At 50.1% G+C, this 23,203-nt stretch overlaps 1 protein-coding gene and 1 pseudogene across 1 annotated transcript in view; one reads left to right on the plus strand and one right to left on the minus strand.

Moving 5' to 3' along the window:
* Window positions 1–4,027: 4,027 nt before the first annotated feature.
* LOC111541731 lies at window positions 4,028–4,364 on the plus strand (annotated as a pseudogene).
* A 3,409-nt stretch (window positions 4,365–7,773) lies between these two features.
* The window catches only part of FAIM2 (Fas apoptotic inhibitory molecule 2), a 35,760-nt gene continuing 20,330 nt past the window's right edge, over window positions 7,774–23,203 (minus strand). The window contains exon 13 of the mRNA XM_023211180.2: window positions 7,774–11,534. Coding sequence (XP_023066948.2) covers window positions 11,385–11,534 — 150 coding nt within the window. The 3' untranslated portion in view covers window positions 7,774–11,384. The remainder of the gene's footprint in view (window positions 11,535–23,203) is intronic.

Below are 23,203 nucleotides of genomic sequence, written 5' to 3' on the forward strand. Positions count from 1 at the left end.
TCCATTCCCTAATGTATGTTCTAGGCAACTTTGTTGAAAATGAGTTCACTGTAGATGTATGGATTTATTTCTGGATTTTCTTTTCTGTTTCATTGGTCTATGTATCTGTTTTTATGCCAGTACCATGCTGTTTTGGTTACTATAGTGGCTCTGTAGTATAATTTGAAGTCAGATAATGTGATTCCTCCAGTTTTGTTTTTTGATCAGGATAGCTTTGCCTAACTAACATTTTAATGTAATATATATATCTAGAGGTTTTTTCTATTCATAAATAAACATAAAATATGTGTGCATATATATATTTAGTCAACATTAAACTAATTAAGTAGTTTTAATATTACTCACTCAAATATTACAACTGTGAGGATAGCTCCTTTGGAGGTACCATCAGAAACCTACATTTCAGAACATTTTGAGGAATACAGGCCATTTAGTTTGCTGAATATCCTTCAGTTTGGTTTTTTTTTTTTTCTTGTTATTGGTTTTTGTTTGTTTGTTTTTGAGACAGAGTCTTGCTCTGTTGCCCAGTGGTGTGATCTCAGCTCACTGCAACCTCCGCCTCCCGGGTTCAAGCAATTCTCATGTTTCAGCCTCCCAAGGAGCTGGGACTGCAGGCGCGCACCACCATGCTCAGCTAATTTTTGTATTTTTAGTAGAGATGGGGTTTCACCATGTTGACCAGGCTGGTCTCGAGCTCCTGACCTCGAGCTCCTGACCTCAAGTGATCCACCCACCTCAGCCTCCCAAAATGCTGTTATTACAGGTGTGAGCCACTGCACCCACCCTCAGTTTGGTTTTGTCTAATATTTCTTCATGATAAGACTCACGCTTTGCTGCTGCTTTTCTTTTCTTTCTTTTTTTTTTTTTTTTTTTTTTCTTTTTAGTCTCACTCTGTCGCCCAGGCTGGAGTGCAGTGGCATAGACTTGGCTCACTGCAGCCTTCACTGCCTGGGCTCAAGCAATCCTCCTGCCTTGGCCTCCCAAAGTGCTAGGATTACAGATGTGAGACATCCTGCCAGCTGGCTTTGCATTTTTTTGGCAGAAGTGTTATAAAGTATATTTTTGTCCTTCTTAGCATATCATATGAGAAAACACATAGTGTCAATTTGTGCCATTATTTGATTCATGATTAAGTTGGAACCTAACAGTTTTCTCTACTGTAGTGTTACCATTTTTTCCTTTGTAACTTTTTTTTTAGACAGGGTCTCGTTCTGCCCAGGCTGGAGTGAAGTGCCACAATCTCGGCTCACTGCAACTTCTGCCTCCCAGGCTCCAATAATCCTCCCACCTCAGCCTCCCAAGTAGCTGGGACTACAGGCACGTGCTACTCAGCTAATTTTTGTATTTTTAATAGAGACAGGATTTCCCTATGTTGCCTAGGCTGGTCTTGAATTCCTGGACTTCAGTCTTCCAAAGTGCTGGGATTACAGGTGTGAGCCACCTTGCCAGACCTCTCCTTTGTAATTTAAAAGTAATCTGTGAACAAAAAGCAATCTGTGCACATGAAAAGATACTAAGCATCACTACTCGTTACGGAATGCAAACCTAAACCATAATGAGGTACCAATTCACATCCACAAATAGGGCTACAATTTAAAAGACAGACATCAACAAGTTGGCAAGGATGTGGGGAAATTGGAACTCTCATCCATTGCTGATGGGATATAAAATGGTGCAGTACCTTCGAAAAACAACTTGGCAGTTCCTCAAAAAGTTAAACATAGGTACATATGACACAGCAATGCTTCTCCTGGGTATACACCCAAAAGAACTGAAAACACATCCCCACAAAAATCAGGAATGTTTATAGCAGTATTACTCATATAGACAAGTGAAAACAAATGTCCATCGATTGATGAATGGATACATAAAATGTCGTATATCCATACAATAGAATATTATTTGGCAATAAAAAGAAATAAAGTGGCCAGGCACAGTGGCTCACACCTGTAATCCCAGCACTTTGAGAGGCGGAGGTGGGTGGATTGCTTGAGTCCAGGAGTTCGAGAACAGCCTGGGTAACATGGTGAAACCCAGTCTCTACAAAAAATTAAAAATACAAAATACAAAAATTAGGCTGGGTGCAGTGGCAGATGCCTATAATCCCAGCACTCTGAGAGGCTGAGGCGGGCAGATCACTTGAGTCCAGGAGTTCAAGACCAGCCCGAACAACATGGCAAAACCCTGTCTCTACAAAAAACACAAAAATTAGCTGGTCATGGTGGTGCATGCCTGTAGTCCCAGCTACTCAAGAGGCTGAAGTGGAAGGATTGCTTGAGCTCAGGAGGTGAAGGTTGCAGTGAGCAAAGATTGTGCCACTGCACTCCAGCCTGAGTGACAGAACCAGACCCTGTCTCAAAACAAAAACAAAAACAAAAATTAGCTGGGCACAGTGGTGTGCCCAGCTAATTGTGCTCAAGAGGCTGAGGCAGGAGGATTGCTTGAGCCCAGGAGGTGGAGGTTGCAGTGAGCTGAGACTGCGCCACTGCACTCCAACCCGGGCGACAGAGTGAAACCCTATCTCCAAAAAGAAAACGGAATGAACTACTAATAAATGCTACAACTTAGAGAACGCCGGAAAACATTATACTAAGTGAAAGAAGCCAGTTACGGAAGACTGTATTGTATGATTCCATTTATGTGAAGTGTTCAAAATAGGTACATTTCTAGAAACAGAAAGTAGATTTGTGGTTGCCAAGGCATAGGGGAAGGAAGGGAATAGGGACTAATACTAATGGGAGAGAGAGACAAAAACATTCTAAAATTAGATTGTGGTGATAGCTGCACAGCCCTTTGAATACACTAGGAAAACATTGAATTGCACATTTTAAGTGGTAAGTTATACAGTATTTGGATTATATCTCAATAAAGCTGTTTAAACACAAAGAAAGGCCGGGCACGGTGGCTCACACCTGTAATCCCAACACTTTGGGAGGCCGAGGCAAGTGGATCACCTGAGGTCAGGAGTTTGATACCAGCCTAACCATCATCGTGAAATCTCATCTCTACTAAAAACACAAAAATTAACTGGGCTTGGTGGCGGATGCCTGTAGTCCCAGCTATTCGGGAGGCTGAGATGGGAGAATTGCTTGAACCCGGGAGGTGGAGGTTGCAGTGAGCTGAGGTTGTGCCAGGGCACTCCAGCCTGGGCAACAGAGTGAGACTGAGTCTCAAAAAAACAAAAATAAAAACAAAAAACATGCACACAAAGAAAAAATTCTGTGTGGAGGTAAGTTTAAACTATATCAATATTCCGTTTCCTATCAAACTTGCACCTAAAAGTTTTAGCATTCACTGATGATTCTTGACTGAATCATTACTGTATTGCAAAATGGTGATTTTTCTATCATTGCTTCTTCGTTTACTAGTTGGCATTTTACTATAAGGAAGAGCCATCAAATATATTTTTAAAAATAAAAAATAGGATTATACTCAACATTAATGCTTCATAATTTGCTAATTTAATATTACTCGGTTCTGTGATTCTGTATGTAAATATTTACCAATGTCATCATTTTTAGTGGTTGCTAAGTTTCTTGTTTTTTGAGATAGGGTCTTGCTCTGTCACCCAGGCTGGAGTGCAATGGCGTGATTTCAGCTCACTGCAACCTCTGCCTCCTGAGTTCAAGCGATTCTCCTGCCTCAGCCTCCTGAATAGCTGGGATTACGGGCATGTGCCACGAAGCCTGCATAATTTTTGTATTTTTTAGTAGAGACAGGGTCTCGCCATGTTGGCCAGGCTGGTCTCAAACTCCTGACCTCAGGTGATCCTCCTGTCTCAGCTTCTGAAAGTGCTGGGATTACAGGCGTGAGCCACTGCGCCTGGACTCTATGAATCTTACTGGAGGATTATTCCTTTAGACAAAAATCACACTGATAAGTCTCTTTAAGATAAGACCTTCTCTATCTTGGGTACCCCATGAGGCTGTGGAGGAATAATATCCTTAAGATCCTTAGAAGGTCTTTCTCTTCCTGCCATCTTGGATCCTGTGGAGGCCTGCTGGGAATAGGACTTCTAAAAGGAAATATGTCCGGAAGGCTGTGGTCCAAGGCCATTTTTGCTGGCTATAAGCGGAGTCTCTGGAACCAAAGGGAGCACACAGCAGTTCTTCTTAAAATTGAAGGTGATTTATGCCTGAGATGAAACAGAATTCTATTTGGGCAAGAGATGTGCTTCTGTATACAAAGCAAAGGACACCACAGTGATTCCTGGTGGCAAACCAAACAAAACCAGAGTAATCTGGGGAAACGTAACTCGGGCCTATGGAAACAGTGGCAAGGTTCATGCCCAATTCCAAAGCAATCTTCCTGCTAAGCCCACTGGACACAGAATCTGAGTGATGCTGTACCCCTCAAGGGTTTAAACTGATGAAAAGTCAATAAATAAAAGTGGATTTGTGGGGGGAAAGATCCTTAGAAGTCCTACTGTTTAACAGAGTAGGTCTGCAACAAATGCCTGTAGGATCCTTAGGACTACTTCTGCCTATCTGAAGGATGCTGAGGCACCCACTTAGGTCTTTCTGATGCTCAATGACTCTACTTTTACAGTCCCAGCTTTGGCTTCATCTTTGCGTAGAACACACATCTGTGTGTTCCTGACAGTGCTCTGGAGTTGATCTTTGCCCCGAGGCTTTTTTATCACTTTGACAATTCTTTCCTGGCTGGAAAGATTATCCTGGGCTTTTTATATCTCCTCCAAATTCTGCCTAAAAAACAGAATAATCCTTTCTTTAGCTTTTCTCTCACTATCTGTATCTTAGGATGCAAGGCTCAAAAAAGTCAAACGTAACTTCCAACACTCTGCCTGAAAATCCTAGCCAGAGTCATCAGTTAATTAGACCGTTTTTATTTTTCACATTAGTACAGATGAAAGTTTCAGTCAACTGTCCACCACTATATCAGAGTCTCTGTTCCTCCAGATTCCAATAGTGTTTCCCTCAACTTTCCCTTGAGCCTTCGCCTGCAGTCTCCTCAAGGCCCTGCCAGCTTTCCCGCGCAGTCTCACTGAGGCTGTCAGGCGCCTCCCACACATGTTAGGTTCTGCTATGGCAGTGCCTCGCTTCCAGGTACCAAATCCTGTCCCAGGTGTCTGTTGCTGCACAGCAAATGACTTCAAGCTTAGTGGCATAAAACTACAACTATTTTATTATTCTCATGGGTTCTGTGGATTAGGAATTCGGATAGGGCATGGAAGAGATGGATTTTCAATGCTCCATGAGGTCTTGGACCTCAACCAGGAAGACTCGGTGCACAGGAGCTGGAACAGCTGAAGTTGGAGAATCCACTTCCAAGATGGTTCTTCCTGCCTATAGCTGCCAGCCTGGCGGGCGTGGCTGGGAGGCTGGCTCAGCTGGTCTCTTGGCTGGAGCACTACACATGGCCTCTCTGGCATGGCGGCCTCGGGAAATTGGACTTCTTACATAGTGGCTCGGGAGAAAAAGAAGGCAACAGAGGGGTACAGCAGTGATGCAGGGCAGGCAAGGCTGACTCCTTTTGGCAGGGTTTTCCCAGGTAAAGCAAGCAGAGAGTGTGGAGAGGAGTGGAGGATGAGAAGCTGGGAAGAAAGCATCTTAGCCATCTATGCATGCACACTCACACACACACACACACACACAATCTGTGAGGGCAAACAGGTTTGCTGGGAGTAGCCAGACTCGAGTAAAGACAGATGGTGTAAGTGAGCTGGATGAGGTTGCTCAGCTCTGGAATTTCTCCAGTCTCACTGGAGGCTGGGTATTGTATGTGAAGACTCTCCCATGAGTGGGGCATACATACAGAGGCCACCACGGGGCAGTAGCAGCCAGAAGAGAATGAATGGTGTAAAGGGTTGAATAGTGGCCCCCTCAAGAGAGAGGTGTCCAAGTTCTAAACCCCTGTAGCTGTGAATGTGACCTTTTTGGAAATAGGATCTTTTTCCAAATAAAGATCTTAAGAAGAGATCATCTTAGATTAATGGTGAGCCTTAAATCCAGAGACAGGTATCCTTCTAGGAGGAAGGAGAGGGAATTTCAAGACACAGAGACACAGAGGAGAAGGCCATGTGAAGATGGAGGCAAAGACTGGAGGCGCCACTGCCAAGCAACACTGCAGATCGCCTGCAGCTGCCAGAGGCTTGGAGAGAGCTTGCCACAGGCCCTCCCTCAGAGCCTCCAGCAGGAACCCACCCTGCTGACACCTTGATTTCAGGTTTCCAGCCTGCACAACTGTGGTGGAATGAATCACTGTTGTTTTGAGCCACCCAGTTTGTTGCAATTTGTATGGCAGTCCTAGGAAAGCTAACACGCAGTCCAGGTAGGAATGGGTGGTGAGGCAGAAGGGATCTGGAGGCAGGGGGTGGCAAGGGGGCCCAGTGTGTACCCCAACCTAGACCACCCAGCCCTAGCTTGACTAGCTAGGGCCCTTCCGTCACACCGGCCCCTGCCCCTCAATGTTTTGCACACTTTGAGGCCTGATCCAGGGATTTTCCCTTTCCCTGGTGCCACGGCTCAGCACTGCTTCCCCCTCAGGGCTTCTTACATAGTGGGCTTCTTACATCTTCTCAGGACCCACGACTGCACGGTCTTGAGCCGCGGTGCCTGGTTTCTCTCTTGGACCACCGTTGGTATCTTCTCCCTCCCCTATCTCTCACCGTCTGCGGAAGTGCTTTGTATACAGTGAGTGCTTAATAAAAGTCACTTTTCTCTCCTCAGAGTCCCCTAACTCTTGCCCCAGCCACTTTCCCTGCTCCAACTGAATTTGTGCCCTAACCTTGTCAGAGACAAGGATAACGTCCCCATGGCTCCAGTGTGATGGCGTTCCCTCCCCTCCCACACAGCACCCTGGCCCCATGTTCCCCACAGGAGCTTGTGGGGTGATCATTAGCCCATGTGCCTCCTGACCCCACTCCCAGTCACTGATTTGTGTGTAAACTTGGACAAGTCGCTGCACCCTCTGCTCCTTAGTTTCCTCTCAGGTAAAATAAGAGGGTTGGAGGAGACACATTCACCCATGCATTCTTCCACTCGCTGTTGTTTACTAAGACTGTGCGCCATAACTCTGCCTTCAAGGAGCTCTGGTTCTGTAGGGTTTTTGTTTTGTTTTGTTTTTTTGAGATGGAGTCTCGCTCTGTCACCCAGGCTGGAGTGAAGTGGTGCGATCTCCGCTCACGGCAACCTCTGCCTCCCGGGTTCAAGGGATTCTCCTGTCTCAGCCTCCTGAGTAGCTGGGATTACAGGTGTTCGCCACCACGCCTGGCTAATTTTTGTGTTTTTAGTACAGACGGGGTTTCACCATGTTGGCCAAGCTGGTCTCGAACTCCTGATCCTCAGGTGATCCATCCACTTCAGCTGCCTAAAGTGCTGGGATTACAGGCCTGAGCCACTGTGCCCAGCCAAGGTTCTGCGGTTTTAAAGCTGCCACTTTGGAGAACCTGTCCAGGTGCAATGCAGGCATTCCTTCCTTCTGTGTACCCTTTAGGAAGCAGATTTTGGCTCAAAATAAGAAAGACCTTTCTACCAGAAAGGCCCATAAACGGACAGGCTTCCACAGAAAGGGGTGAGCCCCTGGTCCGGAGGAGTCTCTGGGATTGCCTCCAACTCTGGGATCCTGAGCGCCTCCGTAAAAGGTTTATTGAGCAGGAGAACCAATTTAACTCTGTTCCCATGAAAATAAACGTGGAGATTTACTTCAAATTCAGCAGCTCTGGTGAGAAGGCTCTCACACAGGTCCAGGTTAGACCCACACAGACTCCACGATCCTCTAAGGCAACTAGCACACAGCAGACGAAGGAAACGATTCAGGTGTCAGAATTGCTTTTATTTTTATCTCCAGTCAGTCACAGACCCCAGGAAGGTGAGGCCAGGGAAGGGAACAGGCACGGACACTGGGGAACTTGCAGGAGCTGAGGCCAGTGGACAACAGGAGTGTCTGGGGTATGGCAGCCGGGCTGCGTCCCTGGAGCTGTCTGCTGTCAGGGACTCAGGAGAATGGCTTAGGGAGGGCTCGGGAGGGGGTACACTGTGTCCAAGAGATGCAACCATCGTTCGGCAAAAGTGAACAGTGGTGGCTGATGAGCAGATAGGTCTAGGGGGGTCTGAGGAGAGCTGGGGGCCAGATCCTGCCCCCAACCTCCAGCCACATGGGCCCTCCCTGACTCTCCCAAACCAGGCCCTGCGTTTCCTCAAACAGCCACCGGAGGGCAGCAAAGTGCTTGTGCAAAATTCCAACTCTCCCAGGAGAGCAGCCAGGACACCTGGGACTTGGCCTCAGGTGGGCCAGGGAGGGAGGCACGAAGCCTGTTGGAAAATGGGTGTCTGTCCCATCCTGACTCCCTCGGAAGGAAGAGTAGGGAATGGAAGAACTAAGATTCCGGAGCTTCCCCAGGTGATACAGAAGGAGCCATGCGTGTGCCCAGGAATGAGTCCCAGACTCGCATGTGCCTCCCTGGCCCCCATCTGCAGCTGCCAGGAGAGGACTTCACGGGGGAGACCCCTCACCCCGCATTCCAGACGGTCAGATTCCTAGCTGCCTCCAGCTTTACAAAATCCAGCCCACCCCTTCCTGGGCCCAGCCCCACCCAGTCCAAAAATGTGAGGGGCCTTCAGGCTCCCTTCCTCCTTTACAGCTTGCAACACCTGCTCAGCTGCGGTTTCCTTAATCCTGCATTCCTGTTTCCCCACCCTTCCTCCTTCTGACGCCTCTCCTGGTGTTTCAGGGATCCTCACTGCCTGGATTGGAGATGGAACACATAGTCTTTGGCCCTGACCCTGCTGCCGACACTGTGGTACCCGGGACCCCCCACTCAGGACCCAGAGTAGGAGGCTGCAGCATCTTCTGCCTGGCCTCCCCAGCTCTGCAAAGAAGCCATTTCTCAAATGGCTGTGATGCGTGTGTGATATTGTTTATAGCCGAGGGCCTGTCCCTCCTCCCCCAAGCTTTTGGCACTCAGCCTTGAATAAGCTTTTAAATCCCCAGTTTTTCTACAATAACTTATCCCAGAGAACTTGGGACAAGTAGATTCTAGGAAGCATGACCAAGGCTGTCTGACAGTGGCAGGAGAGTGGGGTGCTGGGGCTAACCCCTCTGGAACTGAGGCCAGAGATGAGGAGAGGAAACTGAGTGGCTTGGAGGAGAGGAGGTGGAGGAGGGTGGGAACGGGGCGAGGAAGTCAGTGGAGAGAAGTGTTCTGGTGCCTCTCCCGCCCTATCCGGGCTATGAACTTCCACGTGGCAGATAGAAAAACTGAATCTCAGACAGCAAGAAACCCTCACCTAACACCAGGAGCCCGCTGGCGGTGAGGTTAGGAACCAGAAACCAGAACTCTTGCCTCCCAGTTCATGTCTGGAGGATAAAAACCTCAGAGTGCAAAACCTGGCAAGGGGTTTCAGGAGAGACGGGAGGCCGGGTGGCACTGAGGACAAGAAATCCCCAGGACATCAGGGCCTGACTACCCACCTCTCTGTGCCCTCATGTGGTCTCATTCCAGCCCCCATCCAGGCCCATGGGCAAGAGTGATACCCCGTTTGCGTGAGACAGCTGTGGGTCTGAACCCCAGGCCCACCACTCGCTAGCCATATGACCTGGGACTTATTACTGAGCCTTTCTGAGCACCTCGGCTTTTCCCTCTGTGACGGACGTGAGCAGAGTGCTGTCTCTGGAGGATCACTGCAGTGGATTAATTTAGACCAGCACACAGTGGGCATCTCACCCGTGCCCCCAGTGCCTTTGCTGCACACACACCACCCGCCAGTTCTTGGCTCCTTTTCTCTTCAAATATCCAAGATGGAACAAAACTTCAAATGCTTCTGCAATATTTCTTGAAAGCTGGGGGTAGGAAGGGTGGGGAGGGATGGGGTTGAGAAGGAACAGCACACCTCGTTACCCTTCCCAGGGCAGATGGAGCTCCCAGCACAGGGGAGAGAGAAGAGGAGGAGGGCGAAGCCAAGGAGCTTCACTCAGAGCTTTCCTGTCTCCACTCAGAGCTTTCCTGTCTCCACACAGTAACTTTCCACTGGCCCTGAGCTGGCCACTGCACATGCTGGCTGCACGCTCCCCCAGTGTGGCCTCCTGGTTCCCTCCCCACAGGCGCCCCCCTGGGGGTTGGAAGGCTGACGCACACCCTGCCTGAGATCCCAGCCGCCTGGAAGCTGATAAGCAGCCCTGGCCTCATTACATGGGACCAGCTGGAGGGACTGGCCCTGGCTGTTAGCATCAGCTGGATGGCTTCCAAATTGGAGAGATGCAGAGATAAGTTGGTGGGGGGGGCACGTAGGGACTCTGGGCTGAGTGAGCGGCCAGTGAAGCTAGAAGGGATGTGGACTCTGCCAACTACGAAGGCCTCAGGAGGCCTGGCTGGGGACAAGCCAGCAAACAGCAGCTGACGGGAAGGGTTTAGGAAATAAGAGGTGCAGAAGGGACTCCCACACAGCCTCGGGTTAGGGCTGGGACAGAGCAGGGACTCCTTCCAGATGGGGCTGGCCTGGCAGCTAGAATGATTGCCTCCTCCCCCAGAACATCCAGCCGGAGGGCCTAAGCACACCTCACTCAGCCTCAGGCCTGTGGCAGTAGCCTGGTGGGTGGAGAGAAGCGAGTGAGAGGATGTGGATCTCGGTTCTGCAACCCCAAATGCCTCCCAGGTGGACACGGGTCTGGGTGGATTGGCTCCCTGGCTCCCACTTCCCTGGGAGCCCCAGGACAGGCCCTCACTGAGGAGCAGGGTCCCCTGCTCTCACCTCCTGCCCCAACAGTGCTCTGGCATGACCCGGGAGGGCCATTCACAGCGAGCAGCAAACAGCACAGGCTTCATGGCCCTTGGCCTCGGGGTCCAAATCCCTAGAACAAGCTGCTGGTCCCAGAATCAAGAGAAGATGGGCAGCCTGGGACAGCCATCCTGCCCACCCACTCCACCTACCCAGCTATGTCCCCCACCCCCTTTCTTACAAAGTGCCAATACCTGTCCTGCACGAGAAAGACAGGAGGACACAGACTGGACGCAGGACAGTGTGCCCCAAGGCCACATGGTTGTGCAGCCCTAGGAGGAATTGTGGTGGGGGGTCAGGGCTCCCCTGGGCTTCCTGGGTCTCACTCCCGCATTTGGAATCCTGCTAGGCTTCTCCCCCTTGTCCCTTGGGCCCTCAAACCCAGAGGAGCCTTCAGCCTTGACCGTCCCAGTTTGGAAGATGTAACGGGGGGAACGGGGCGGCACAGGGACTGACATGGCCTCGGTTCCTCAGGGTCCCCGTGGCGTATGTACAAGCGGCAGAGGGCTGGGCTGGGCTGGGGTAGACAGTGGCCTGGCCACAGCCTGGGTTGGCAGCTAGTTTTATATCTGGTCTTGTAGCACAGGGGAGGGACAGGGAACCAAGACGGGTGCATTCTCTGGAGGACGGTGGGGTGGGGAGGGCTTCTCATTCCCGGTTAGTGCCAAAAAGCTGCAGGAAGAAGGTGAAGATGTAGATGATGTCTAGGTAAATGTTGAGGGCTCCAAAAATATACTCCTCAGGGCTCAGCGAGTGGCGTCGGTTACCCATCAGCAACTGGGTGTCAAGTGCCAGGAACTGGGAGAAGTGAGGAGAGAGAGAGGGGTCAGAGGGCCAGGCAGTGTGACACTGACTATGGCAGCCCTGGTGCCCCCCTCAGCCCCACCCCCAACTTTATTACCCTCACCTGCTGCCTGGCTGCCCAGTGGCCCTCCTGCGACACCTTCTATCCCTAATTCTGTTCAGCAGCTATTTACTGAGCCCCTGCTATGTGCCAGGCATAGGGATACAGCAGAGAACAAGATAGCCAAGGTCCCTGTCCTCACAGAGCTTAGAGTCTAGAGGAATTGTTAGGATGAGCATAACAAGGTTCCAGGCAGCGGTGGGGCTGATAACAAGGAGCCTCACCTATGTGAGTGTGGCAGGGAGTTAGGGAAGGCTTCCTGGGGGAGGGGACGTTCAAGCTGAGGCCTAGACTTCTTGCCATTCCCTCAGGACTCCGCTCTCAGAGGAAGGCGAATGCTTCAGGTACAAGCAGGGCCCAAGCACTTGTGCTGTACTGACATCAGCCCATCAGTGCTATACCGACATCCCCATCCAGTAAGAATCAGATTCTTCCTACAGGAAGTGACGCCCAGAGACCTTAAATATTAGCCAAAGGTTACACAGCTGGAAAGTGGCAAAGCCAAGATTTGAACCCGAGCAGTCCAGCTCCAGAGCCCCAGGTGTAACCATTCTGCCCTGCTACTAACAGCACCCGGGGTTAATGCCTTTCCTCCCAGGAAGCAGGCTCTTCCCTGGGGACCTGCTTGGCCTAATGGACTAGGAACAGATTCCCTTTGAGACAGCACTGTGCCACCCCACTACCCCTGCCAGGTCTTCCCACTGTATACACTGGCTCCTACCCCTCCCCATGTAGCTTTCCTCTGGGCTCCAAGCCTAGGGAGCAGAACCCTTGAGAAGCAGAATATGAAATTTGGCAGGCGTGGTGCGCTTTTCTGGAGAAAGAGGCCAAAATGTCCACCAGTATCTCAGAGGTGATGAAGCACTGATCCACGTAGGATTGGAATTTTTTTGTTGTTTTTTGGGTTTTTTTTTGAGACAATTTCACTCTTGTTGCCCAGGCTGGAGTGCAATGGTGAGATCTTGGCTCACTGCAACCTCCGCCTCCCCGGCTCAAGCGATTCTCCTGCCTCAGCCTCCCGAGGAGCTAGGATTACAGGCATGCACCACCACACCTGGCTAATTTTGTATTTTTAGTAGAGACAGGGTTTCTCCATGTTGGCCAGGCTGGTCCCGAACTCCTGACCTCAGGTGATCTGCCCGCCTCGGCCTCCCAAAGTGCTGGGATTACAGGCGTGAGCCACCATGCCCGGCCCCGGATTGGAATTCTTTTACATTGATTCACATTCTTGTTAACTGGGCTCTTCGGTCACTTATGTATGAAAGGCATGTTCCCTGGGTCCTCTGAAACTCATTCATTATACAATAAATATGTATGGGGTGACAGCTGCATGACAGGGACTTGCTGAGAGTGGAAGAGACAAGAAACACAAAGCCATGCCTGCCTTGGGGAAGATCACAGCGTCATGGGGGACACTTACAGGTCATTACAAGAAAATCCACGAAATGCACAATTAGGACTGTGAAGGAAGGAGCTACTGATTGGGCCAGAGGAAGGTGACCCAGGAGAGGTGGCATTTCACCTGAGGCTTAAGTAGGAGTTTGCTAGCTAGGAAGGCCTAGGGAAGCCTGGGAGGCCTGACTGGTGTTGTGTGAAGAGCGGAGAACTCGGCCAGGCAGGAACTATGGGAGAAGTAGATAGAGGAGGAAGGGGTTGGGGCCTGCCCTTGCAGCTTGCACTCTGCTCGGTAGGCAGGGGTCATGCCCAGTTCCCTTTCCTTTACCCGCCATGGACTCCTTGACTCCTAAGACCCAGATTTTAGAGTTGCTATAGATGCAGCCCTGTAGAATCCTAGTTGAATCCCAGCCCCGGTGCAATGTCCCCCATGCCCAAGAGGCCAGGGCTCCAACAGGGAGTAATTCCAGCACACGGGACATTGAGGCAGGGCCACCCTCAAAGTTGGGGAGGTGGGGGCAATTATGAGCAGAGGCTTGAAAGTCAGATCCACTTGGACTGCAGGCTCTGCTCTACCACTCATTAGCTGTAGGACCTGGCTGGGCAGAGCATTTAATCTCTTTGGGCCTGTGAGTCCCTATGTGTAAAAAGGAGATAAGCGTGCCTGCCTCCTGAGGTTGTTGTGAGAATGAGATAATGCATGCAAGGGGCCTGGCACGGTGCCTGACACATGGTAAGCACTTAATGAATGTTTGCTATTATATTAATGTGGTTTCATTGTTATTATCTGCAGAAGGAGAGGTGCCCTCTTGAGGACGTGCACACGCTGCTGATGAGACTCAGGTGTCTCTTGCATCTCATCAGGGAGGCAGCACTGTTCCTCGGGGAGCTCAGTGGCCTTAACAGAGCGAACATAGGGAGCCATGGCCAGAGCTGAGAGGAGCCCTGTGCAGGGTGTGTCAGGCTCCTGAGCTCAGTGGCACTGAGGAAACGGCACTCCAGACAGGAACGGAGTTGAAATGCCTGGGTTTGAGACCCGGCTCCGTTGCTCAGTAGCCAAGTCATCCACTTGACCTCAGTGTCCTCGTCTACAAAATGGGATAGTAGCAATGCCCACACCACAGTGTGGTTTTGAGGGTAGATTTATGACAGTGTATGTGGCATCCACTATTTGTATTTTTGAGTATGATTTCTCTCCATTCCGCTCTGCTCCTTCTGTGTTTGATTTGGATTCCCAAGCACATTTTCCTTCTGCAGAGAGAATGAGCAGGCAGAAGGCCCAGTGCAAAGGCTTTGGCCACTTGGCGGTCACAGCTGCCGGCATCAGTTCATAAACTGCTGACCTGGCTGATCCATCAGTAGCTTGCTAGGTTGATTTCCCAGAGCCTGGTCACCCCTGGGTGAGCTAATGAAATTGAGTCTCTTAATTTGGAAGGCTTGGATCTGTCCAGCTCTGGGGGTGGCCCTTCTGAGAAGCACCCATGCAGGAGACCCCCTAGAGCAGCCAGCTGGCTTTTCCCTTGGAGAGAAGAGGAATGAAATGATTTCTGCCCCAGCCCTTGGTCCATGCACACAGATGCTTATCTATGTGGCGTTCTCTGGGATGGCCTGCTTCAAATTTCAACCCCACTGCCCGGTATGACCCATCACTGCCACCCCATGCCTGGGAGTCAACCAAAGTCTTCTCATTCATTTATTCCCAACAATATTTGCTGAGCACCTACTATGTTCCAGAGAACTTGCCCTCATAGAACTGACAGTCTAACGAGGGCAAAAGACATGATCAGAGATTCTGCATGGCAATGCATTCATTTACAGGGGAAAGTCATCTGCTGCTATCTCCTTGGAGATGGAAAGCATTGTTAACTAATGTCTTGGTTGAGAGCAGGTATCTTGGTTATAGTTAACATCTTAGTGGCTAGCTAGGATCTTGGCCGAGAGCTAGCAACCGAGTTGACTGCAAACCCCTAAAAGGAGGGCAGGTACTTGAGTTAGTGGCCAGCTGAACAGGAGACTCTGCAGGAGGACGACTTGGGATGGGGCAGGAGGCCCCCAGGGACAAGGACGCTATTAACTTACATCTGAAGAGTCCTTCCCTAGACCAACACTTGATCTCATCTCCCTCTCCCCATTTGCTTGGGAGGTGGGTGTCCTCATGGTCTTACACATGAGGAAAGGAGTCTGAGAGCTGAGTGATTTGCTGATGGCTGCTTATCAAGTGTCATCTCCTACACTGGTGGAGATGGGGGAGGAGTGGGCTTGCAGGGAGGGAGGGAGCATGTGCAGAGGGCAAACTTCCCCGCCTCACCTTACTGGCCAGCGCTAAACCTCACCGGGGCCCCCAGCCACACATTTGGCCTGACCCTGCCGTATCTGGGGCCCAGGCTTATGTCTGTTGTCCTCCCTGAATGTGGCCCCAGAGGTGACACTGAGGGGCTCTGGGCAGTGCATGCCATGGAAAGGCCAGCTCAGAGCCACCCGCAGGCAGGCACTGAATACAAAAAGCTGGGGTTGCAATGTGTTGAATCAGCTTAAACAGTGACACGTGGACTGTGTCTGTCCTGCAGAAATGCCAGCGTGACGGCATGTGGAGGCAACCCCCAGGCTGTTGTTTGCAGCATTGGTTCTAACAGTGAGATGCTGAAACAACCCAAACTCTACCAACACGGGGGTGGTTAAATAGACTCTGGGCAGCAGTGCTGAGGTGGAAACATCTGTGACAGACGCTACTGTGAGAAAAAAGCAAGTTGCGAAAAATCTGTATCGTATGATCCCATAAAACTATACATGTCAGAGGAGCCAACATAGCAAATATCTATGAAATGCATAAAGAAAGGTCTGGAAGGAGAGATAATTCATGGTTCCTGCTGGGGAAAGAAGTGAGGGACACGATCAAAATGACATTTGCTTTTTTCTATATTTAAGATTTTCCAAAAGTGAAATATGTGAATAAATGTATTCACATATTATATAATTAGAAGTTTAAAATAGAAGGGTTAAAATAGCACAAAAGAAGAGGTCATGAACTCTTTCACTGAACTCTCACCATAAGCCTCTGCAGCAGGTGTCTCACTATCAGCTCCATCATTTGCTGAGGACACTGAGGCAGAGACAGTGTAAGTGACTTGCCCATGTCACACAGCCCAGGGACAGCTAGAGGGTGAGCTTGGGCTTTGGGGAGTCTTTGGAGAAGAGACTACCAGCCATATGTCCAGGTGCACCGGCTGGGCTGCAGGAGAGGGTGAGGGGGTGAGGGAGGGAAGAGAGACCATTGAGTGGAGATCTGGGGCCCATTTCTTGCCTGACACCAATAGAAGATGTTTCTCTCCATTGACCTGGGTGTCAAAAATTTAGATGGCACAGACAGCATTTGCACCCCCAGGAGGGCCACCAAAAGAACAGGGTCTGGCAGGCATTCGAACCAGAAAGCCTGGCCCGGGGTGAAAGGGGGGTAGTGTATGAAAGTGCATTAATGACACATGATTATCTATCAACTTTTTAAAAAGTAGGCCAGGTGCGGTGGTTCACGCCAGTAATCCCAGCACTTTGGGAGGCCAAGGTGGGCAGATCGCCTGAGGGCAGGAGTTCGAGACTAGCCTGGCCAACATGAGGAAACCCCGTCTCTACTACAAATACAAAAATTAGCTGGGCGTGGTGGTGGGCACCTGTAATCCCAGCTACTTGGGAGGCTGAGGGAGGAGAATCGCTTGAACTCGGGGAGGTGGAGGTTGCAGTGAGCCAAGATCATGCCACTGTACTCCAGCCTGGGCAACAGAGTGAGACTCTGTCTCAAAAAAAAAAAAAAAAAAAAAAAAAAGGAACCAGGAGACAAGGTAGGCTTCAATAGCCTGTCGCAGTAAGTGGAATAAAATATTTTGTATGAAAGAACCATATGTGGTCATACGAGAAAGGGCATGAGTCCAGTATAATACAGTGCTTAAGATCATAGGCTGGGGAGTCCCACAAACCTGGGTTCAAATCTTGGCTCAGACCTTAGGTAACTTACTAACAGGTAAGAGTTACTGATCACTGACCACACACCAGGCACTGAGTGTTTTACATATATGAATGCATCCAAGTCACAGCCACCTATGAGGGAGGTACTGTTCTTGTCCCCATTTTACAGCTAAAGAAACTGAAGCACAAAGACGTTACGTAACTTGGTGAGTCCACACAGCTAGAATGTGGCGGAGAAGGGCTTTGAGATTTATAGTGAATGATAACCTTGCCATTTAGATCACCAGATTTTGAAGCCAGGCTAAATCTGGTGATCTAAATGATAAGGTTATCATTTACCATAAGAGTAAAAGCTGTCATCGACTGAGAATTGCCATGTGCCAAATGTGAGAGGCTGTTTTCCCTTCATTTGTTACCCTATTCATCCATTACAATAGCCCGTTGAGACAGGCAGGTGAGCCCTATTTTAAAGATGAGGCCAGTGAGGCAGAGCGGTCAAGTCGTTTTGCCAAGGTCACAGAATGGTAAGAGGAGCAGCGAGGCCTTGAATATGACTGGCCAGCTGCAGAGCCCCCTCCCCACTCCACACACCTACTGGCCCTGCCAGTGCCTCTTCCTGCCTCTGCTCTGAAGAACCAGGTCCTGGATATGGAAGCAGAAGTTCCTTTCTGCCCCCAAGGCAGGTGTGGAGCTGCCTCTGCCTCCCCTCCCTCAGTCCGCCACCCCAGGGCTTTTCCACCTCCTCCTGTCAGGTTTGAGCAGAGTGTGGGCTGGGGGATGAGTGCCTCAGGAGTGAGACAGGCAGGCCTCAGGAGGGGCCTGCACATTCTCCCCTGAAGGAGCAATCACTGATCAGTCCGCCCACCCCAGGAGGAACCCACGCCACTTCCAGGTTGTCTAGGGGAGGCGTGGGGAGGGGGGTGCGAGGAGGCCCCAGGGTAGGCATTGGGACTGTTTCAGCGGCAGAGGGTGGGTGACCTAACAGAGAAGGTTCTCACTGGCTCCTTCAGCTTCGCGTAATGCATTGAGGGAAAAGGGCCTCTAGGCTCTGAATGGAACGAAGATAAGTCTAAAAGTCATGCCTCAGCCTTGGATTTGTGTGGCCCTTTTAACTTTTCGAAGTGTTTTCCTAATTGTGAGGAAGGTAGGGCATATATTGCCGTCCCACTAGAAAAGCAGGGTGAGGGGTTGGGGTATACGGGCGTATTTTTCTTAAATCCCTTGGACACTGTGGGTCTGGCCCAGACTGGTCACGGTGTGTGTATGTGTGCGCACGTGTGTGGGTATGTGTGTGCCTGTGTATATACGTGTGTATGTGTGTATGTATGTGTATGTGTGCGTATGTGTATATATGTGTGTGTGAGTGTGCGTGTGTGTACGTGTGTGCATGTGTGTGAGTGTATGTATATAAGTGTATGTGGGTATATGTGTGTGTATGTGTGCATGTGAATGTATGCATGTGCATGTGTGTATATGTGCGTGTGTATATGTGTATGTGTGCATGTGTGTATGAGTGTATGTGCATGTGTGTATATGTATGTGTATGTATGTGTATATGTGCATGAGAGTGAATGTGTGCGTGTATATGAGTATATGTATGTGCATGTGTGTATACGTGCGTATGTCTGTGTGCATGTGAGTACGTGTGTGCATGTGTGTATATGTGTGCATATGAGTGTGTATATGAGTATGTTCACATGTATATATGTGCGTATGTGTATATGTGTGCATATGTGTGTATGTATGGGTGTATGTGTGCATGTGAGTAAGTGTATATGTGTGTATGTGTATGTGCATGTGTATGTGTGTATGTGTATGTGTGCATGTGAGTGCATGTGTGCATGTGTGTATATGTGTGCATGTGTGTATGAGTGTATGTGCATAAGTATATATGTGCATGTGTGTATATGTGTACATACGAATGTGTGAATGTGTGTACGTGTGTTTGTGTGTATGTGTGCATATGAGTGTGTTTATGAGTGTATGTATGTACGTGTATATATGTGTGTATGTGTATATGTGTGCATATGTGTGTGTGTGCATGTGTATGTGTGCATGAGTGCATGTGCGTATGTGCATGTGTATGTATGTGTGCATGTGAGTGCATATGTGTGCATGTGTGTATATGTGTGCATGTGCGTACGAGTGTATGGGCATGCGTATATATGTGCGTATGTGTGTATATGTGTACATACGAATGTGTGTGTGCATGTGTGTACGTGTGCATGTGTTTGTGTGTATATGTGTGCATATGAGTGTATGTGCATTGTGTATATGTGTGCAGGTGATTGTATGTGTGTATATGCATGTGTGTATATGTGCATGTATGTGTGTATATGTGCATGTGAGTGTGTGTGCATGTGTGTGCATGTGAGTGTATAGGTGAGTGTATGTGTGTATGTGCATGTGTGTATAGGTGCGTGTATTTGTGTGCATGTGTGCATGTGTATATGTGTTTGTGTCTGTGTGCATGTGAGTGCATGTGTGTATATGTGTATATGCATGTGTGTATATGTGTGCATGTGTGCACATGTGTATGTGCATGTGTGTACGTGTATATGTATGTGTGCATGTATGTACATGAGTGTGTATGTGCATGTATGTGCGTATATGCGTGTGTATATGTGTGCAAGTGTGTGTATGAGTGTATGTGCATGTGTGTATATGTGTGCATGAGTGTATGTGTGTATATGTGTCCATGTGAGTGTATGTGTGTACATGCATGTGTCTGTGTGCATGTGAATGTGTGTGTATGTGCATGTGTGCATGAGTGCGTGTGTGCATGTGTATGTGTATATGTGTGCATGTGTATGTATGTGCATGTGTGCATATGTGTATGTGCATGTGTGCATATGTGTGCATGTGACTATGTGTATATGCGAGTGTGTATGTGTGCATGTGTTTATGTGTGCATGTATGTGAATGTGTATATGCGCATGTGTCTGTGTGCATGTGAGTGTATGTGCATGCATGCGTGTCTGTGCCTGTGAGTGCATGTGCGTGTGTATGTGTGTATATGTGCATGTGTATGTTTGCCTGTGAGTGCACGTGTGTATGTGCATGTATGTATATGTGCATGTGTATGTGTCTGTGTATATGTGTATGTGCATGTGAGTATATGTGTATGTGTATATTGTATAAGTATCCATGTGACTGTGTGTATGTGCATGTGGGTAGATGTGTGTATATGAGTGTGTATGTATGGGTGCATGTGGGCATGTGCGTGTGTATATGTGAGTTTATGTGAGAGTGTGTATATGTGTGTATGTGCAAGTGTGTATATGCGTGAATGTGTGTGTCTCTCTGGAAGTGCTGTCTTGGCTTCAGCGCATGCTCAGCTTCAGCGGCAGCAGCATCAGGCAGGTCCTTGACGGCTCTGAGGTCTCAGCCCTGCTTTCCTTCCAGAGACTGAGGACAGATAGCTCTATGTCTCTCCATAGTGGACATCAGAACTGGAGATCCAGCACCCCTACTGAGCATCTTCCTATCCCAGCTCTGTTCATCCAAATGCCATTAGGCTTGCAGCATCCAGTACTGACCATGCACAGTCTCCCTGCCCCCACCCCACCCCAGCTCTAGGACACTGCAGTGACGTCCTAAATGGTCTCCCAGCCTCTGGTCTGTCCACTCAGCTTCTCACTAATCTTCCTTAAAGCACGACAACTGTGATGTTTCTTAGCAACTGTCAGTGGTTCCCAAGGTCCTCAAATCGGCCAGGCTGGGCAGCGAGTGAAGAGGTCTATTTCCACTGGGCCCATCACCTAATTTCTAATGTCCTATGCCTCATTACTTTCCGAGGACTCTGGGACTTGGGCTCTCGATTTAGGGGGCTCAGAGACCTTAACTTCCCCAAGAAAGGACCAACTCTGAGATGCGGCAACCTGTCTCAAGTCCCGTGGGCCCTGGAGTCTCAGCTGCGGCTAGAAGCCAGCTGCAAGCATGTGCCCCCACCTCATTCCCTGCCCCATCACACCAGCCCTGCCTGACCCTCGTGCTCCCTGTGTGACTTTCCATGAGTTTCTACAGAAAAGCACCCAAAGAGAGGGCACTAGGGGGAATGGGAGGATTCGGCCACTCTGAGGTCAGGGCTGTTCAGCTGGCTCACCCACTTCTCCTGGCACATTTGGGTTCTGGCATCCAGTGAGGGGTCTGGGGTAGGGGTGAGGCCAAAATCCCAAGGCTCCCTGAGAATGTACTAAGGCTGACGTGGGTGAGGCCTAGGAGGGGCCTGTTCCTCAAAGCTGGACCAGAGCCCTGAGAAACCCTGCCTCCCATCCCCTCAGGTGCTGCCCCCTCCACTGGGCAGCCCTGCCCTCAAAGATGGCAGAATCTCAAGGGAGGTGCTGATGTTTCTGGGAGAGAAGCTGGATTCTCGAAGCTGGATTCTCACAGCGCTTCCAAAGCTCAGGTTGGTGGGAGTTGAGGGGAGGGTCTCCCTCGGGGTCTGGGGCCTCCTCCTCCACTTCTTTTCACCCCACTCTCGCACAGTCTCCTCAAGGCGGCACACGTGGCAGGGACGCCTGCATGCAGTGTGCAGTGTGCAGCTCTGCTCGGCTACGGGGCTGGGAGTGGCCCCCACTGTGCTGAGAATTCCCCAAAGGGTATGGTGGGAGACAGCAGAATGGGGAGATGAGAGACTAGGGGGTGCTGGGTGCTGGTTATGGGATACGCTGGAGCTAGGGGACCACAGAGTCTGCAGGCCTGAGGGTCAGGACGAGGTCAGCATGTTTCTGAGTTCGAGTTAATGGGAGGGTAAAGGGATTTAGTTATGGGGCTGGGCCTCTGAGGGCCTTCATCTACCTGAAACTGAGAGGAGGGAAAGGGAATGAATCTCGAAGCCCCTCTCATCAACATTCCCCTGCCCCACGGGCCCCAGGGGAGCTGCAGATGAACATGGGCAGGGGATGGAGCCGGGGGAACTGGCCCTGTGCTCTCCATTGTTGTTTCTATAACCTGCAGGATGATCCCGACCAGGGCCCTTTGAAGTGTTGATCTCCTAATAAGATAATTGGCACTGCAGTTCCCCCTACCCTGTGACTCACAGAAGACTGTTGGGCAGTGCTGAATTCAACCACACAGCCTGTGTGTTCTCTGCCTTGCTCTGATTGTACCTCTGTGGGCCTGGCCCTGGCCCCTGCCACACCTCTTGGGGATCCATTCATGCCACAAACAGCTCCTGGGCACGTACTATGTACCAGGCCCTGTTCTGGGCACGGGGGCTGCAGTGATGAACAAGCCAGACTACAATCCCTGCCCTTAAGGAACTTAGATTCTGCTGGAGGGAGACAGACAATGAGCAATACATCAAGAAAGATAGACAGTGTGTCAGAATGAGATGCGCTACAGAGAGAGGGAAATAGAGTAGGGAGGAAGAGGGAGGGACGAGCTGCACACACTTGAAGGATGGGAGAGAGGGCTATGAGCAGTCCCTAAGAACAGACAGAGGCAGGTGCAGAGTCCCTGGGTCTGGAGACAGCCTGCCATGATCACGCAGCACGAGGCCAGTGTGGCTACAGCAGAGGAGAGTGGGGAGGTCAGAGAGGGCCTGCAGGCTGTGGGAAGCGATTGCGGGATGCTCAACAGAGGAACAAGGGTACCTAATACTCCAGCTGCTGTGCCCCGCATAGACACGGGGCATAGGGGCAGCCTGCAGGAGGCCATGGCAACAATCAACCCAGGCTGGAGGCTACGGGGGCTGGGACAGGGAGTAGCCATGAGGGTAGAGATAAGTTGTCAGATTCTGGATAGGAGTAGGGGCCACAGCATTGATCTGGGGTGTGATGTGGGGGGTGAGGAGAGGGGAGGAGTGGAAGGTGTCACTAAGGCATTTGTTCTGAGTTACAGGAAGATGGGGAAGGCTTTGGGAAAAGCAGGCATCCCAGGGAAGGGGCAGGAGCTTGGTTTTATACATGTGAAGTCCGAGGTGCCTATGAGACTTCCTCATGCAGACCCTCATTAGGCAACCGGAAATTCTAGTCTGGAATTCAAGAGAGATCCAGGCAAAAGACGTAAATGTTAGAGTAATCATCATAAAATATCGCATTCAAAGCTTTGAGGCTGCCTGAGGACCTGAGGGAGCAGGGTAGAAAGAGAAGAGTCGGCCCTTTGCAGGATCAAGAAGGCTGTAGAAAAGCCTGTGCGGTTGGTGGCCTGGACATCAAGAGACGAAGATGCTCTGGGGAGGGTGGTGGAGGGAAGGAACGGTTGTATC

Source organism: Piliocolobus tephrosceles, chromosome 10, assembly GCF_002776525.5.
Source record: "Piliocolobus tephrosceles isolate RC106 chromosome 10, ASM277652v3, whole genome shotgun sequence".
Classification (NCBI taxonomy): Eukaryota; Metazoa; Chordata; class Mammalia; order Primates; family Cercopithecidae; genus Piliocolobus; species Piliocolobus tephrosceles.